This window comes from Podarcis vaucheri (genome assembly GCF_965113315.1).
Source record: "Podarcis vaucheri genome assembly, chromosome: 5".
In the NCBI taxonomy this organism is placed as follows: Eukaryota; Metazoa; Chordata; class Lepidosauria; order Squamata; family Lacertidae; genus Podarcis; species Podarcis vaucheri.
This window is the reverse complement of record NC_138763.1, coordinates 83,601,425-83,620,389: the sequence shown is the minus strand read 5'-3', so window position 1 is coordinate 83,620,389 and position 18,965 is coordinate 83,601,425. Positions and strand designations below refer to the sequence as shown.

At 45.7% G+C, this 18,965-nt stretch overlaps 1 protein-coding gene and 1 long non-coding RNA gene across 5 annotated transcripts in view; one reads left to right on the top strand and one right to left on the bottom strand.

The window, feature by feature from the left end:
* LOC309532253 (heparan-alpha-glucosaminide N-acetyltransferase-like) overlaps window positions 1–18,965 on the top strand; it is a 201,900-nt gene that overhangs the window by 40,897 nt on the left and 142,038 nt on the right. For all 4 annotated transcript variants that reach the window (XM_082222432.1, XM_082222431.1, XM_082222433.1 and 1 more), the window contains 2 exons: window positions 10,849–10,918; window positions 11,865–11,919. In XM_082222432.1, coding sequence (XP_082078558.1) covers window positions 10,849–10,918; window positions 11,865–11,919 — 125 coding nt within the window. The remainder of the gene's footprint in view (window positions 1–10,848; window positions 10,919–11,864; window positions 11,920–18,965) is intronic.
* The window catches only part of LOC309532350, a 44,506-nt gene continuing 41,169 nt past the window's right edge, over window positions 15,629–18,965 (bottom strand). Inside the window, exon 5 of the long non-coding RNA XR_014219795.1 lies at window positions 15,629–15,952. This is a non-coding gene — a long non-coding RNA (uncharacterized lncRNA). The remainder of the gene's footprint in view (window positions 15,953–18,965) is intronic.

The following is an 18,965-nucleotide window of genomic DNA, read 5'->3' as shown; positions in this document are numbered from 1 at the left end:
ACATGCCCTAGTACAGAAACTTCCATATTTCATTGGTGAATTTTGAAAACCATTATTTGGGCCTGAAAACCATGCTCTCTCGCTCTTTTTTTTAAAGCGATGAATTCAATCTGTTTTCTCTGAGTATTCAAATATTTTGTTATGTGCAGCAGACTTTTTGAGGCTGGCTTGGACCAACTGCCAGAATGAAGGCGCTTGGCTTCTAGAAGTCATCGTTGCTGGGGTGACAATATCAACAGAAGGAGGGGATCACTGGGGAGGAGAGGGCTGCCAGGGAAAGGAGGCAAAGCCTGGCTTCTCCAACCCTGGTTAGGAAGTCACAGCTAGTGCAACTAGCTGTAATGTAATGTGGTTTGAAGGAGCTCCACCAGCCAACAGCCTTGCTCCCACATTTTGCACCAACTGCAGCCTCTAAACCCATCCCTCAAGAGCAGCTGTACACAGAGCGCATCACAACAGCCCAGTTGTGAGGTAACCAGTACAGGAGTCAAAGCAACTAGGCTACCCCTGTCTAGCCTTAGTATCACTGGGCTCCTGCCAAGGCAAACATCCCTGCAGCGGACTCACTGACATTCTCTGGAGACTTTTGGTGCTGCCTGTGTTTGCCCGCTGTCTCTGAGCATGCAAGGAAAGTCAAAAGTAAGTTTCAGCAGCACCTTCCACCTGCCTTGGGTCTGGGCTTGGAGCAACCGGCCCAGCCATTCTTAACTGGGTGGTTTACATGGTGGAAAGAAAAGGGTGGTGGAAAGAGTTTGGTAGCCCTTCCTTCCAAGGTGAGGGGGAGTGGCCTAAGCATGGACTTAACACCTCCACGTATTACCTTATTTTCCCGTGTATAAGACGCCTCCATGTATAAGACACCCACTACTTTTGGGGACCCCAAATTTAGAAAATGAACATATGCACTATCCATGTATAAGACGCCCCCAGATTTTTAACTTTATTTTAAAGTAAAAAAACCTAGTCTTATACATGGAAAAGTACAGTAATTAGAGTTAAACATGTTGGTTATATGAGGCTGATTTATATGTGTTATATTGCCACGCCTGGCCATAAATACGTATTGACACACTTGTATCAGGCAGCCAGAAAGACAGAGGGCTTAAATAGAGGAAACAAAAGAATTGAAGGTACCTCAATCAATGCTCTGATTTTTTTTTAAAAATGGGATATTTTAAGGGGCTATGGGGAGGGTGACCCATGTTACTAATTAATTCTGAGAGACAGTTCTTGGGCATTGGTTTGATGTCATTACGATGCATAGTGCAGCCAGATATAGTTATTGAAGTGTTATAATTCCCCTGTCTGAGAAATACGTATGAAAATTCACTCTAGCTGTTGGATGGATGAATATTTAAGAAACTAAATCCATGGAAAATAATTCTGGGATGAGGCGTCTTAGCCTTAGACACACTGGCTAACGAAGTATTCGATTTGTATTATTAGCTCTGCTGGAAATAGTCCAGTAGCATTTTATTTGATTGGGCTTGTATCTTCCATTGTACGCTTGATGAATAGATATTGCTTGCTGGCAGGATTATAAATCCAGTCAGATTTGTCATCAGTTTGCAGTTACAGGAAATAAGTTACATATGGTTTTATAAGGCAGTGGGGAAAAATAGAACCTTCCAGTTAAAAATGAGCGAAGTCTGTGGCATCCACAAACTGAGGCTAAATTTGTCATGTAGTAAAAATGTTCCTTGACTCCATTACTTGAGACTCTGGGGGGTGAGATGGAGAGAGCACCTCTCCATAGAACAACCTCTCTGCACTAGAAACCTAGAAATCAGAGAGGACAAGTATAGCCTGTTCTGACAAGTTTATTCCATTTCTGCATGCTGGGATTTTGTTTCTCAGTAGAGTATTCAATTATTTATTCAACTATTTATTAAATTTTTATATAGCTCTTCACTCAAGGCTCACGGGGCAGTTTACAATATCTGACACACACACCCCAATTCGCAGTCTAAAGTGGTACAGTCCAATTTTACAATTTTTCCCACAGATCCAGTTAATATGTTCAAAAGTACTGTAGTGATCTTTGAGCGGGCCAAAAGCTTCCCGTCTCCCGTTAATTCTAGCTACCGGTATACAGTGGTACCTCGGGTTAAGAACTTAATTTGTTCTGGAGGTCTGATCTTAACCTGAATAAACCTGAAGCACCACTTTAGCCAATGGGGCCTTCCGCTGCCACCACGCTGCTGCTGCACGATTTCTGTTCTCATCCTAAAGCAAAGTTCTTAACCCGAGGTACTATTTCTGGGTTAGCAGAGTCTATAACCTGAAGTGTCTTGTAACCTGAAGTGTCTGTAACATGAGGTACCACTGTATATTGATATATTTTATTTATTTATAATTGTTCACATCCATTTCCTCTTTGCTCCCATACTGAACATCCATCCATTTTATTCCTCTTCAAGTAACCAGAGATTATCACATAGCAAATTTAGGTACTGGATGACATAATTAGGGGCAAATGAAGCTCATTTACAATGAGAACAATGCTTCCCAGGAAGTCCACAGGCGGGGGCGGGGTGGGGGCAGCATTCCTCAGGATAGAAACTATTTGTGTGAGGGGGCTCCTTGCTTAGTAAATGCCACCTTGATTTACCCATGGTGGGCTTTAAACGAGCTTTTGCACCTTAAGTGAAAACCAAGACAATCACAGTGCCAAGCTAGAGACTGTGCTTTTGTGGGAAATATAGGTGCTTGGACCCTAGAGGTGAGAAAGTGGAGCCCCAACTGAAACAAACAAACAAATCAAAACAATTCATCTTGTGCAACTTTGCCCTAGGGCACAAAGATCTCTGTGGATCTGCCCTAATTGTTTCCGGTCATACACCGTAGGTACTGCGATTTCTCCTTCCAATTACAGTGGCACCTCAGGTTACAGACGCTTCAGGTTACAGACTCCACTAACCCATAAATAGTACCTCGGGTTAAGAAATTTGCTTCAGGATGAGAACAGAAATTGTGCGGCGGCAGCGGGAGGCCCCATTAGCTAAAGTTAAGAACAGTTTCAGGTTAAGAATGGACCTCCAGAACAAATTAAGTTCTTAACCCGAGGTACCACTGTGTAGCTCCTTCAAGGACACAGAGTGCCATTCAAGGGCAGTCGTGCACTTGGGGGATGTAATGGACTTACAGGAGGCCTAAACAAAATAAAAAATTCCTTCCAGTAGCACCTTAGAGACCAACTAAGTTTGTTATTGGTATGAGCTTTCATGTGCGTGCACACTTCTACAGGAGGCTTGTGTGCCCCCTCGACTTACTGGTCTTAAATCCCCCCCCCCCCGCTATTACTCTCCAGCAGTCCTCAAAAATAGGGACATTCTATTCTACATCAATTTCAATGCTAGTTAGTAGTATTTATTGATTTGGGGTTTTCTTTCCCCCCTCAGAGCTTCCCTAAATGCAATACATAAATTCCCAGTTTTCTGTGCTTTAAAGTGCCCCAGTTTTGTGTGTTTCCTCTAATAACTTTTGTACACTTGACCAGGAGGAAATGTTCAAGCAGTAATACTGGCGTAGAACAGAATGTCCCTGTTTTCAGGTGAATGTTGGAGGTATTACCGGTATGTTCACTTACCTCAGAAAGTAGTACGCTAGCCCTGCTGTGTTTGGGGGACTCCTCCTGCTCATTCTTTGGATATACATCTGCCCCAGAATATTGTCCTGACGGCAGCATATTTCTGACACTTGCAAGTGTGAGGAGACAATTGGGTGCAATTGGGTGACACAGTATGAAGACCCAAGGGCAGGTGTGGAGGCTAGAAAGTGGGCCACATATATGATATATGAACGGATTTGTCAGAAACATTTCTTTGCCTGTATTCCAGTGTCAAGAAAAGTAGTCTGCATTATTTTCTTTATTAAAAGAATCCATGACTGATCACCCCATCACAATGCTTTCTTATCTGCAGCTGGAGGTAGTCATTTTTCTTAATGGGGTGCTTTTTTTGGGGGGGGCAGAATGAAATTGTGAAATTATAGATAAAATATTTAGCGTGGCATTTGCTAATGGTATGTAGTGAAAGGCTGTGGGGTGGAGTGGCGGGGAAAAAGACAATCTTGTAAAGCGTGTTCTCACTAAAAGAGAGCACGTGTTGCGGATGGGGCCGAACAAAACTCCACTTGGTTGCCAGGCAGTATTAGATTCAAGGGGCCTGGAGCAGATTGGAGGATGGTGTTACTGGGGTAAATTTGATGTTGCCAATTTAGGGGTGGGATCAGTGGTTATTTAAGCAAGGTCCACAGCTTTCTCTTTCTCTTTCGCTGTGGACATCGGATCACATGGAGCACTTGGACTGTCTGGAGGACAGTGATGCAAACTTCTCATTGTCTGGTTACATTTCTTTATTTCCCCCTTCTTTTAATCCTCTTTAGTCCCTTAAATAATTTAATTCCCCTTTTTCCTGTTCAATTTCCCACCCCACCCCTTACCCTGCCCTGTGGGAAGATTCTCCCTGTATCTGTGGCTTGCCTTTCTTTCGCAAAAAGGTTTCCCCCATTTCTCCTGTTGTAAATTGTGGGGCTAGTCAGGGCTGTTCCCAGCTTAGCTGGAATCACTTTCGTTTACAGCACCCCCGAAGGTTGGCTTTATTTGGGTGTGTGCAGCGCTGTTGGCCAAATTTTAATCTAGCCTTGGGCGGGAGCACTATTTTGAGTTCCTTTAATATTGCTATGAGACTAAGATTCTCAAGAGCAGAGGCATGGAGCCCTATTCGGCCTGGGCATAACTTCCGAGCCTAAGTCTGCTACAGGTAGCAGTTAATTGTTAAGTCTCTGACCTCTCTATAAGAATGTACCTGCTTGCAGGCTCAGTTGCTGCTAATGTATATCAGAGGGCGGCAGAGGCTCTCTGTGCCTCCAATGACTATGAGCACTCTGTATATGCTCTTGAACTATGCTGTTTCTGAACAAGTTTATTTTCTTTAAGTTTGTTTTGCCCTGATAGTGGCGACTGCCATTTTAGAGGCGAGCCATTGTGGTTTAGTGGCTAAAGTGTAGGACTAGGACCTGGGAGACAGGGTTCATATCCCCCTCTTAGCCATTGTTATAACAAAACAAAACAAACTGCTCCTTTTGGGCTATTCTGTTGCTGGGTAGTTCGGTCCATAAAAGAACTTTGGGTTTCTTGAAGGGGTGCTTCCCTCTAAAAGGGCAAGCAGGGGTACCTGGACAAGCTGTGGGCTGCTTCAACTCTGCTATTTCACTGGAAACATTTATGCCTGGCCTGGCAGGTGATCCTAGGGCTTTGCCCTAGAATTCGATGGCCTGGAAGCGTTTCCGGCCTGAATAGTGTCCCCATGTGGTCCATGAAGCATTGGTTTCACCAGTTCCTTACATTGTTTAGTTTTTGCGGACTATGACTGGGCTTTTGCAAATGCCTCAAGAGCTTGCCTCTCCTGCAGGGGATGACTTGTGGACGCCCCAGGTGTCTTCTTCCAGAAGAAAGCATCTTCGAAGGCTGCAATCCAGGAGGAGGGCAAAGAGGAGCAGGGATCATGATTCAGACATCACCTTGGACCTCTACAGGGGTCAGGGTGAGGCTGTCCCGGGTCTTTAGGGATCATCCTGGATAACTCAGCTGGTCAGCGCATAGTGCCGGTAATGCCTAGGTTGCAGGATTGGTCCCTATATGGGACAGCTGCATGCTCCCCCATTGCTCTACCTGGACACTTAGGTCCAGTGTCGAGGGCCTTTTGGTGGTTCCCTCACTGCGAGGGATGTAACAGGCGCCACGTTTGCAATATGCAAGCGGGAGAAAGCACCTTTGTGTGCCCGCACTGCAGTTTGCTCTGTGCGTTACAGGGCACAGCGCTGCACGGGCTGCATTTGCATTGCATTGCGTGAGAGATTTGCATTTGCATCGCACAGAGGTTGTGCGCATTGCACAGAGGGTGTGAGTGCATTGCACAGAGGGTGTGTGTGCATTGCACAGAGTGTGTGTGCATTGCACGGAGGGTGTAGTGGCATTTGCACAGAGTGTGTGTGGTTTGGGTTTTTTTTTGCATTGCACAGAGAGTGCATTGCACGGAGTGTGTAGTTGCATTGAACAGAGGGTGTGTGCAGTGCACGGAGTGTGTAGTTGCATTGCATGGAGGGTAGTTGCATTGCACAGAGTGGGTAGTTGCATTGCATGGAGGGTAGTTGCATTGCATGGAGTGCGTTTTTGCATTGCACGGAGTGCGTTTTTGCATTGCACGGAGTGTGTAGTTGCATTGAACGGAGTGTGTAGTTGCATTGCATGAAGTGTGTAGTTGCATTGCATGGAGTGTGTAGTTGCATTGCACAGAGTGGGTAGTTGCATTGCATGGAGGGTAGTTGCATTGCATGGAGTGCGTTTTTGCATTGCACGGAGTGTTTTTTTTGCACTGAGTGTGTAGTTGCATTGAACGGAGTGTGTAGCTGCATCGCACGGAGTATAGTTGCATTGCATGGATTGTGTGAGCACCGCACGGAGTGTGTTTTTGCATTGCACAGTGTGTGTCTGAAAAGGAAGCTGGCACGGCGGCAGTTTTGTCGGGACTTTTTTAGCGGTTCTGGCCAGCGTCGGCCCTGTAAATTTACGTATTATGATGGCAGCACAAGATGCCCCCTGCCCAAGCAGGGCTGGAAGCTGGCAAGCAATACCTCAATACTTTTTGCCCATATTCCCATTTTATTTAGGGATCCAGTTGGATATCGTTGCTAAAACATACCACTTGCCTATGGAGAAGCTGTCTGCCTTGAAGGAAGTTATTTTGTAATACTTCCTTTGTAGCAAGTGATGCTTCATCAGATCCGATCTTGCTGGGTCACTTAATTAATCTTGCATGCAGAGTGGTTGCCCCAGGCCGCCCCTTCCCTTCCCACTAGGCCAGGCTGCCTGCGGCCTGAGGTCCCCTTACCTTTCTCATGCAATGGGATCTCATGCAATGGTTGCAATTCCTATATGTATGCAATAGTAGTTGGCCATGGCAGGATACTTGCACAGGGATTTTTCAGGTTCATGCTGATGCTGCTGGATCTTTGCCCTTTGGTTTTTTATTTCAGGGGCTGCTGGTGTGCAAAGCCATGGCCTCAAGCCCGGTATGGTGAGGCAATCATGTGACCTAACTTTTGAGTTTTCCCCATTGTAGTAGCAGTTCACATGTGGCCCGAGGAGTTCAGTGACCATCGGATCTGCTTTTGGTCTGATAACCAGGTAGTGGTGAGCGTCTTGGCTAAACAGTTCTCACGCTCCAGCAGAGTCTCCGCCCCTCCGCTCATGCTTTTGAGCTGCACCGCTTAAGGTTTACTATTGTGCTTTCTGCTCTCCTGATTACGGGATCCTCTAATGATGTCTCTGACACTCTATCCCATTTTCAGATGGAGCGCTTCAGATCCTGGGCTCCAGACTCAGCTATTGCCAGACTTTTCCAGACCACCTGTGGCATTTTGACAACAATTAGTAATTACAGAGAGCAGCAGCTTCCATTTCCCCTTCTGCTTTTAGCTCTTATGGGAAGGCCTGGATGGATTTCTTAGCCTTAAGCTGGCAGTCCTCGGCCATTCAGATGAACTGGCCCCCATCCTCTGAGCAGATCCTGCAGTATTTGGTCCACCTGCCGCAGATTGGGCGTCCTGTTATAACTATAAGAATTCAGTCCGCTGCAATGTCTGTTATACTGAAGCTTTATTTTTCAGAGACCCTTGCATAAAGTTTGTAATGTGCAGGGCCTTGGAAGGTTGGAATAGGCTCCAACCTCATAGGACAGTGGGCAGGAAGTCGGTCAATTTTACCTAGGCAGGATCTGCAACAAGTTAAAACTTGTCTGCTGGTAAAAGATCAAGGCGAGACTCCTTTCAGTATTCCATTGCATTTTGGGCACTGAGGGTTGGGGAAATGGTTGTTGGAGCCAGCACAGGGCTGAGAGTCTGGAGGCTTATTGCTTCAGGACTTTTCCTTATCTGCTTTGGAGCTTGTCATTAGAGTTGGGAACTCTAAAACAGATTTAGTGGGCAGGAGTGCCACAATCAGGCTTCCCATTACAGATGAGGAGGGCCCTTGCACGGTTATGGATACCAGAAAAAATTGGCTTTTCATTCCCCTGGGGGCTGGCCCACTCCTAGTGCATGAAAATGGGTTCCCGTTAGCCAGGCATTAATGTGCTTACGCCGTGCACCAGTTATTACGGCCTGCGGCTTGCCTACCACTGGACACGCCTCATTCCTTCCGAATAGGGCTGCTGCAAAGGCTGCACACTGGGGGCCTGTCAGTAGACAGGATTGTGAATACGGGTCATTGGAAGTCTGACGCTGACAAGGGTTATATCAGGAAGTGTCACAATGATGTCTGTGCTGATGCTTGTCTGTTATTTCCTTTTCTCATAGGAGCAGTGGTGCACATTTGGGCCACAGCATTGTACACTGGGCTGGCAAGCGCGCTGACAAGTCTGGACTGGGGCGCCATCTCAGTCTTCCTGCCCATGTGGACATATACTGGATGTCCAGATGGGGAATGCTTTGGGAGGAGGTCCTTCCTTTGGTGCGGTCGAGTGTGACCTGTGCAGGTCCTCCCGCAGGGCTGGTGGTACAGCTGGGCGAGAATGATTTGCTGTCTTCCTCCAGCATAAGTTTGCATTCCTGCATGCAAGAGGGCTTGGATTGAGTTGATGGCAGCTCTCCCTGGACTCAAAATAATTTAAGGCATTTGGTTCAAGGTGGTCTGGAGGGGGGGTTGGAGCACCTGTCCCCTCCAATGCGCAAAGATATTCCATTAAAGGAAACCAAGGATTTGCCATGCTTTGTCAACCCCTTTCGAGGGGTAGGGCCACGCAAGAGTCCCTGGGAGCATTTGGGGTGAGCTTGAGTCTGATCCTGGTTCATTGCTCCCCCACGCTGTTTACTTGTACTGACGATATGGTGGGGCCCAGTCGTCAGTGCTGCCCTGCTGAGGTCAGGTGCAGCTAGTCGGGAACCAATGCCTAGACAAACTACCACCGAGCAGGCCAGAAAGCATGTTAATATGGCGGTGGAAAATAAAATAAAGTAAATCAAATAAAATAAAATAACATATAAAATAAAATAACAAATAAAATAAAATAGGTCCTTGCTTTAGGTGGTTCTGTGATATTGCACCCTGCTATTTTCTTCAAGACTGTTCCCCTCTTTGGGGCAGATGGGGGGTGCATCTTTCCCCTATGGGGAACGACACCTGGCGGGATGCGATTGCCTTGGGATTCATTGCTCCCCCACAATGTTGCTGGTACTGACGATATGGTGGGGCCCAGTCGTCAGTGCTGCCCTGCTGAGGTCAGGTGCAGCTAGTCAGGAACCAGTGCCTAGACAAACTACCACCAAAGAGGCCGGGAAGCATGTTAATAAGGAAGTGTAAAATAAAATAAAATAAAATAAAATAATAATTAAAATAATAAAGTAAAATAGGCTTTGCTTCAGGTGGTTCCATGATTTTGCACCCTGTGATTACCTTCAAGGCTGCTGCCAGCTTTAGGGTGAATATTTCCCCTATAGGGAACGACACCTGGTTGGCTATGGTTGCTTTGGGATTGAAGGAAGGGTTGCATTTGTGAGTGGTTTGGCGGTGAGCTAAGGCTCTGTGGCGGTTAGGCATTGGTTAAATTGGTTGGTGGAGGGGTATGGATTGGCTGTGCCTGCCCCTCCAATGCTGCTGCTGCTGGGAATTCCGTTAAAGGAATTCTGGGGCTTACCATCCCTTCGTCCAAACCCTTGGAGCAGGGTGCGGGCCGTGTAAGTTCCCAAGGAACAAGCAGGGAATAGCTGAGGGTCTGTGTCGCAGTCCCAGCTGACCCTGGTCTTGTTCCTCCACACGCTGACTCACGGGAGTCAGCGCTGTCCCCAAGGCGGGGGGGACAGATAGTCATAACCAATGCCTAAGCAACCACTCTCAATTTGTATGAAAATAAAGTTGTGGCCAAAAGTATGCCAAAAACCTTAAACAAAAATTATGTGTGATGTGTGAGTTATTGGGGTAGGGGTTTTGGGGGACCTCAGCACGCAAAGCGTGTTCTCACTAAAAGAGAGCACGTGTTGCGGATGGGGCCGAACAAAACTCCACTTGGTTGCCAGGCAGTATTAGATTCAAGGGGCCTGGAGCAGATTGGAGGATGGTGTTACTGGGGTAAATTTGATGTTGCCAATTTAGGGGTGGGATCAGTGGTTATTTAAGCAAGGTCCACAGCTTTCTCTTTCTCTTTCGCTGTGGACATCGGATCTCCCGCCCGCCCTCCCTTGCTTGGGCTTGCGCCTTGACCTTGCTCTGCCTGTCATGGGGTCGTTCGCCTTGGTGCGGGGGCCCAGTAGGAATTTTTCCAATTGGCTGATTAGTGTGTGCCTTTTGGGTTTTGCCTACTGCTTAGCAAATCGTCACAACTTGTAAGGTTGGCGGTTAGGCATTGGTTAAATTGGTTGGTGGAGGGGTATGGATTGGCTGTGCCTGCCCCTCCAATGCTGCTGCTGCTGGGAATTCCGTTAAAGGAATTCTGGGGCTTACCATCCCTTCGTCCAAACCCTTGGAGCAGGGTGCGGGCCGTGTAAGTTCCCAAGGAACAAGCAGGGAATAGCTGAGGGTCTGTGTCGCAGTCCCAGCTGACCCTGGTCTTGTTCCTCCACACGCTGACTCACGGGAGTCAGCGCTGTCCCCAAGGCGGGGGGGACAGATAGTCATAACCAATGCCTAAGCAACCACTCTCAATTTGTATGAAAATAAAGTTGTGGCCAAAAGTATGCCAAAAACCTTAAACAAAAATTATGTGTGATGTGTGAGTTATTGGGGTAGGGGTTTTGGGGGACCTCAGCACGCAACTCAACCACAAGTAGCTAAATTGCTATTTTTCTCTTCAGCTTTGTTGGTTGCTTTTGCCTGCATGATTGCCGTGGCCCTCCTGTATTTTCTTGGACTTTATGTCTCCAAGTAAGTCTGTGTAAGTGATATGTGGATCTATATGTTTTTGTGCTATGTTTTAAATCTGCAAATTATCGTTGAATTATTTATTTCTGCATTTATTTATTTTAAAGTATAGACACATAAAGAATTAGAATAAACAGTAATAGTTTTAGTCCGTTTTTATGGGTGTGGGCCTTTAACTGGGTGACAGGAGTGGCCATTTTCCATGTATGTGGCTGGTGAAAGCACAATTATGGAGGTATATTGCCAGTCACAAAGTTCAGCTTGCCCTGTTGACCTGGTTCTTGAATGTATTTTTAAAGATATCTACAAGGAGCTTCATCCATCCAGGACCACCAATTGTTGCTCATGGCAAGTATGCCCATGCCTAGAATTGGATTTTGGCCTATATCTCTGTGAGATCATCATACAGGCATCAAATGGCCAATTTCTAACACTTTTAATCTATTGTGTGATTACTCTTGATATTTTTAATTCAGTAAAACTAGATGCACATATGCACCACCAGTGTTGGCAGTTTTCTCTGCAGCCACTGTTGTAGCCATTTCAGTGCAAAATGTGGCTTGCTTCTTTAACAGAACAAGAAGCCACAGTGCAACGACAAAGAAACCTCAGGCAACATGTGTGGTTCTTCTCGTTGTGTGCGGAGTGCTTTGTTGGATCATGGCATTGGCCTCCCTCTTCTTTATTTCCTACAAATTTGAATAAACTTAAATTATTGTGAGCTTCTTCATTGTACATAGGGAATTTAGGAACTCACACCATCTTTTGAAAGTTAGTGGGTAACCTTCTGCACCTTAAATTCCTTTGGTGTTTTTAAGGAATTTTGTAAATCTATTAAGTTACAGGAGACAAACTCCTCTTTAAACTGTTACTTATATTCAGGTTTTCTAATTCTAGGTAACATTCAAGTCCTAGATTTATAGACAAGTTACTTTTTGAATTCTTGCAGACTTCAATGTACCCGGGTACACTGCCATTGCCTTCAACACAAACCTACTTCCATTGTAAGTATATGTACTGCTACACATTCTTTAAACATTTATGGGAGTATTCAACTAAGTTTTACTTACAGTAGATCCATTGAAATGAATAACTCTTGACTAAACAAGGCCAATTAATTTAAATAGGTCTACTCTGACTAAAACTTAATTGAACCACCCTTAATTGTGAAATATGCATGTCTCATACAGTGGTACCTTAGTTTAAGAACAGCCCTGCTTACGAACTATTTGGTTTACAAATCCCCAAAACCGGAAGTAGTGTCCCGGTTTGTGAACTTTACCTTGGTGTAAGAACAGAACCCGAATAGTGGAAGGGCACCGGTGGCGGGAGGCCTCATTAGGGAAAGCGCACCTCAGTTTAAGAACAGTTTCGGTTTAAGAACGGACTTCTGGAACGGATTAAGTTCGTAAACCGATGTACCACTGTATATGTTTCTAATGCGCATAAATTTCTGCAAATACCTCCTTTCCCAACCTGGTCATGTTTTAAAGTGCAATCCCTGCTGCAGTGGTGGATTTAGTAATTAAGAGTGCTTATTCCTGAGTTTTGAGTGTTAGGCATAAAAGCACCCTCCTTTTTATTAAACAGAGTGCCTTGACCTGTGTAATGTACTACGTTTCAGCTTTCTATTTGATGTGGAAGGATCTTTTACCATTTTGATGCCCCCCCCCCCGGGGAGAAAGTGAGTTGTGTCCAAGCACTTGCGAACACAGCTTGCACTTTTCCACACTAATATGTTCCTGGTTGCCACTGCAAAACCACCTCTCACAATCTGGTGATGCTTCCAGGGTTTAAAGGGGGAAATTCTTCACCCCTCTGATCCTAGTATACGCGTTGATGTTCTTTTTGCAGTGTAGTTTGCCCCTAAGTATGCTGCTTAGAGGAAAGTCAGTGGCGTAGCGTGGGGGGTGCAGGGGGGGGCGGCCGCAGCGGCCGCAACATCTGGGGGGGGGGCGCGCTCACACTCGCAGCTCTCTGCCCCTACCTGGCTCACTCACTCTCTCTCACTGCAGTGCTGGCTGTGCGAATCCGATCCGAGCCGCTGGGTCGCCGCCCGCTGTGGAAGGGGTGGGTGCCAGGCGTGCGGTGCGGAGAGAGAGCGAGGGACTATCTGGGGGAGGGACAGTGCAGCGGCTGCCCAGCACAGCGCTGAGCGCGGGAGAGAACCACACCAGACCAGACCAGGCAGCAGCAAGAAGAAGCTGGCAGCGGCGGCAGGTTAGGGGTTAGGGGGCGCAAATTACTTGCCGTGCCCCGGTGCTGACAACCCACGCTACGCCGCTGAGGAAAGTTCCTTCCTTCTGGCCTTTTTAGGCTGCTTCCAGACCACCTGATTATTGAGCATTCATCATGATTTGTGTTTACCAAGTTTGCAGGCATGCTAGATGACACCAGCTCTTTACTCAGCATTCATTCTGATCTCTTTGCAAGTTCAAACAGCATTATCATAGAATCATAGAATCATAGAATCATAGAGTTGGAAGAGACCACAAGGGCCATCGAGTCCAACCCCCTGCCAAGCAGGAAACACCATCAGAGCACTCCTGACATATGGTTGTCAAGCCTCTGCTTAAAGACCTCCAAAGTAGGAGACTCCACCACACTCCTTGGCAGCAAATTCCACTGTCGAACAGCTCTTACTGTCAGGAAGTTCTTCCTAATGTTTAGGTGGAATCTTCTTTCTTGTAGTTTGGATCCATTGCTCCGTGTCCGCTTCTCTGGAGCAGCAGAAAACAACCTTTCTCCCTCCTCTATGTGACATCCTTTAATATATTTGAACATGGCTATCATATCACCCCTTAACCTCCTCTTCTCCAGGCTAAACATGCCCAGCTCCCTTAGCCGTTCCTCATAAGGCATCGTTTCCAGGCCTTTGACCATTTTGGTTGCCCTCCTCTGGACACGTTCCAGTTTGTCAGTGTCCTTCTTGAATTGTGGTGCCCAGAACTGGACACAGTACTCCAGGTGTGGTCTGACCAGAGCAGAATACAGTGGCACTATTACTTCCCTTGATCTAGATGCTATACTCCTATTGATGCTATACTCCTATTGATTACACCAACCAGTGTTGTTTTTACACTTTACATTTCCACATCACTTTCCTTATCTCAAAATGTCTGATTTTGGGGAGAAGGAGGTTTGTTGCGCCAGAGCTCTGCATCAAATCTAATTGCGCAACTTGAATTTTCCAGCATGTGATTGAATTTGCCCATCTGTGATACCACCCCAAAACAGCGATAGCCTGGAAGCACCCTTAGAAGACTGTCTGTTCTTCTCTGATAGCAACCCTACTAAGCAGATAAAATGCTGTGGGGCTCTTGTTTGTGTCCCTGTCTTGCTCAATAGTGCTTGCTGTCAGACAAGATGCTGGGTGATGTACTTTTCTTTGCTTAATGTGGCAGCTAACTTGACAGTAATGAGAGAATGCCACTGCTGGAGACAGATTTGAACTGCTGTCAAGAGCAGTCAGAATAGATGGAGGTGTTTAAAAATATACGTGGCAGGTTTGTAGAAGAACCTCAGGGTGTATTCTTCTACAGCAGGTGGTTTTAAGCAGGTTTTTTGCTAGCCTCTGCTTGAGATATTCAGGCTACGAACGGGCACTGTGCTTTGTTAGTGGGCTGTGACCATATGAGGAACAAGTTCTGGAATGTGTTTGTCAAAACTCAAGATCCGTGTAGTCAGGGGCTGGGGCCAGAGCTTCAGCTAGGGCTGGAGCTGACACCTTCATTGTTGACCAGGCAAAGTCAAGAGGCCAGGCAACTAGTACAAATACCCAGAGGCCTCATTCTGTTCACCCATCACAGTGGCTGATATAATGCTCCTTTCCTCTGGGCTTACAGTAATGCTATTCCCCACTTCTGCCAAGGCATCTCTCCCAGAAGTTGTTAGCCCTCATACAATGCCCTTTTAGAGTTTGAAAAAACTTGTACAAACAGAATGAGACTTCCTGATTTAATACTGATTGCTTGTCCACTGGCATTAGCAGTAAATTTGTTTGCAGGAAATAGGCAAATGTTTGTACCCTAGAGCAACTTGTAATCTATCATATATACTCAGAAAATACTGAGTATGAGACCAGCAGGGATAAGAATGTTCTGCTGGTTTCTTTTTTAGGTGGTACAGCTTGTGTGTAGTTCATAAAGTATTTCTCATCCTTCTAAAAGAAAAATGGATCGCAATTATGAGTTGGTTCGGAATGGGCCTCAGTTGGCTAGGTGGATATAATGATATAAAACGGAAATAAAGTAGGTGATGCCATATATCAAGCAAGGAAAAATTGAGTTTGGAGAGATGCAATCTGGCCTCTAGCTCAGGCTTTTAATCTTGAAGGGCATTTTTTAACATGATGTGATTGCTAATAATACTTCACAGCAGGTTTTAGGAAATTAACATTTTTAAAGAGAAAAAGAAGCACGCACACACCAATGACTGGAACATACGATTCCAGAATCTAAAATTCCCAGATGTCTAGATTTTGGCTTGATGTTAGACTTTTAAGGACAGCCTATTAATTAATTTAAAACAAATGCTGTGCCCAAATATTTTTTAAACAAATATAAAAATGAATTAAGGATACATCCCACACAATGATCTGCAGATGTTTGCTTTTCACTTATTTTTGCTTTTAAGTTGCTTTAAACTTTTTATGATTTCATTGTTTGGTTTTACGTTCTTATATTGCTGTAAACTGATGTGATATATTTTTTATGATACAGTAGTATATAAATATTTTTATAAAAATAGTAAAATTAAAATTAAATTAAAACAGCTAAAATATTGCCAGTGTTAAAATTCAGCCTCTTCAAAGTTAATGCTGTGTCCACCCTACTCCAGGCAGAAGTAGCTGGAACATACCTAGCAAAGAAATGTCTAGCTGTTCCTTAGATACTCTAATTTGTTGAACAGATTGTTGCTCAGCTACTAGCTGTGGTGGTAGTCTTCTGAATGCCACTTGCTGGAAACTGCAGAAGATGAGAGTGCGCTTGTACTTGCGCCTTGCTTGCAGGTTTTCCACAGGCATCTGGCTGGACACTGTAAAAACAAGATGCTGGACTTAACGGACCATTGGCTTGATTTGGCAGCTTCTTCGTATGTACTTATAACATATAAGAAAAAGAATCAGTCTTGGCATCTGTTCACCTGCTGTTTGTTTGAGGGGACCCTCCAGACTAGTGCATTCTGTAACACGTTCTTGACACGTGTGTGTGTGTATGTGTGTGTGTGTGTGTGTGTGTGTGAGAGAGAGAGAGAGAGAGAGAGAGAGAGAGAGACATACGCACGTGTTTGTTTGTGTTGACATCTATCTGTCTTGGGAGGCAATGGAAGAGCACACCTGCACATGAGTGCTAGATTTATTCTGCCTTAATTTGTTCTGTAATACTTCCCCAATGCTACTACATTATTGTTATTTTCAATCTGCCCTTCACCCTAAGGTCCTGGGGCAGCTTGGAACAAACCTCTCTTTCCAACAATATGCACTAAATGGAAAGGAAGCACTGTGAGTGGTTTATTTAACTACTCTACACAAGCATGTTGAATGTAAAAACTTGCCTTTAGTAGAGAAAGGGAAGTCCCTTGCCTTGGCACCTACTACAGGCACAACAGCTGGAGAATACTTTAAAACATGTTTGCACACCCCTTCACCTGGGGCTCCTGGCAAGAAGAGCTACCCAGCTGTTCTTCACTTATCATGCACTGGCTCATATTCTTCCCCAATCTGGTGGTGGCTGCTTCCCCCCACCCCCCACAACCCATCACATTTATCCTCACCAACAGCTTGCCACAAGCTGTCAGGAAGAGGAAAGTCTTGCTCTCCTATTTGCTTAGGTCGGAGTTTTTCAAGCTTTTTGGGTCCACAGCTTCCATGACCAACTACATTCTTTCTGCGGCACCCCTGTGGGGCTCAGGAGTCCAGTTATGTCACCCCTTGCCTGCAGAGATGGCAGCCTCTCACCCCTTTTCAAACACCTTCCCTTGAGTGTTCCCTCAGCCTCCTCTCCCCTCTCCTTGGGAGTCGTTTGAGCTGTTACAGCTGCCATCCCTGGTTTCTGAGCTGCCCCCCCTGCCCCAAAGAGAGGTGCCTCCTCATACTGCCCCACAAGGGCCTGGGAGGCACCCCCTGGCCAGCCCCAGAGGCACCATTCACCTGAGGAGCTTGTAGTCAGGGCTGTTGCAACAAACAACTCTTCAAGCCTTTGGGAGGCAGAGACATAAGATGGCATCGGAGGGCGGAGGGAGAGAAAGAGGGACACAGGCCAGTGTTGCCCGTGGCACCCCTAACCATAATTCAAGGCACCCCAGGGTGCCACGGCACACTGGTTGAAAACCACTGGCTTAGGGGAAGGCCTCCATCACCAGAATGAGGTATATTTGGAGAGCAGACTGCCTGTTGTGGATTTAATTGAGCTGTACTGGCAGTGCCTGAAAGAACTTGCAGTTGCACTGTACAGAATAACAGAAGGATGAGCATGCTTGGAAGTATTCTCCAGCTGCTTCAGCAGCCATTGGTGGAAAATTGCCTGCTGCCTTCTTTCAGAAGCGAATACAGGCACAGGGTGGCTTTGTTACATTGCACCCTTTAATTAAGATAATTATATGTGAATTGGCTCATAGAAAGGGGAGGAGGTAGATTTTTAGGAATGGTGGGCCCAAGCATTGCATCCAGAAAGACATCTGCTTCTGAGATGTAGTGAACGGAAAACAACTCTGCACTGTGTTCTCTGCTTCCTGAGCTAAGACCAGGAGGAATCCATATGAATAAGACGTATATTGGGGCCCAAACACACAATTTGACAACTTCTCTCTTGGAGATCATTTTAAAAAGCCAAACCAAACCTGAGGACTGATTGACGTCACCACATGGTTTACCTGTTGATTCCCTGGAAAATCTTAACCATGATGAAATCCTAGAAAATGTCCTGTTATATAGAACTGTTGTCCCAAACAGTGTGGGAATAGTACATTTAAGAGTGTGTGCAGTTCCCATTCATGCCTCCCCAACTTTCCTGCATCTGCATTTAGAAGCCTCTCTGTGATAAGGAAACAAATAATCACATGGCAAGGGGGTTCTTGGACTACGTCACAGCAGATGAGGAAATCACATGACAGACTTCTCTCCCATATCAATAACTCTTCTTGTGGAAAGCTGAATGTGAGGAGAAGGGTTCCAGCTTTTTCCTTTCTTTCTGAACGTATAAAATTTCTCCAGGACATACTAGCTTTCAACAGGGTTTTTGTAAGCAGTGGTATTCAGTGATGTGATTCCCTCCACGTACAGTTAAAAAGGTAAAGGGACCCCTGACCATTAGGTCCAGTCGTAGCCGACTCTGGGGTTGCAGCACTCATCTCGCTTTATTGGCCGAGGGAGCCGGCGTACAAATTCCAGGTCATGTGGCCAGCATGACTAAGCTGCTTCTGGTGAACCAGAGCAGTGCACGGAAACGCCCTTTACCTTCCTGCCAGAGTGGTACCTATTTATCTACTTGCACTTTGACATGCTTTCAAACTGCTAGGTTGGCAGGAGCAGGGACTGAACAATGGGAGCTCACCCCGTTGCGGGGGGAATCGAACTGCTGACCTTCTGATAGGCAAGTACTAGGCTCTGTGGTTTAACCCACAGTGCCACCCGTGTCTCCCATGTACAGTTAGAGGTGGTTTAATCCTGGAACATTTTTTTAAACACATGATGCTGCTGGTTTTATATATCAGAACACAGGTATGAGCCAAAAGTTGAGGTCAATATACTTTCCAGACAAGAGAGTAAAAATGTGCCGTAGCTTCCAGTTATTGCTTACAAATACAAAAGCCTAGATGAGGCAGCAATTTACTTAAGGAACCATTTCCATTATCAGTGAATCATCTCTCTTTATTAGATGAGAAAGGCAGGAATGCCAAGTCTTTGGGCACAAAATCATAAGTCAAAATGTCTCAGAGGAACCTGTACTTTTCCATGGTTTTTGCTTGGCTGTCTATATTACCTCTACCCCTTTGCTCCTTATTTGTGTGTGTGTTAGTTTAGAATTTGATCTGACCTATCCCAAAGGCC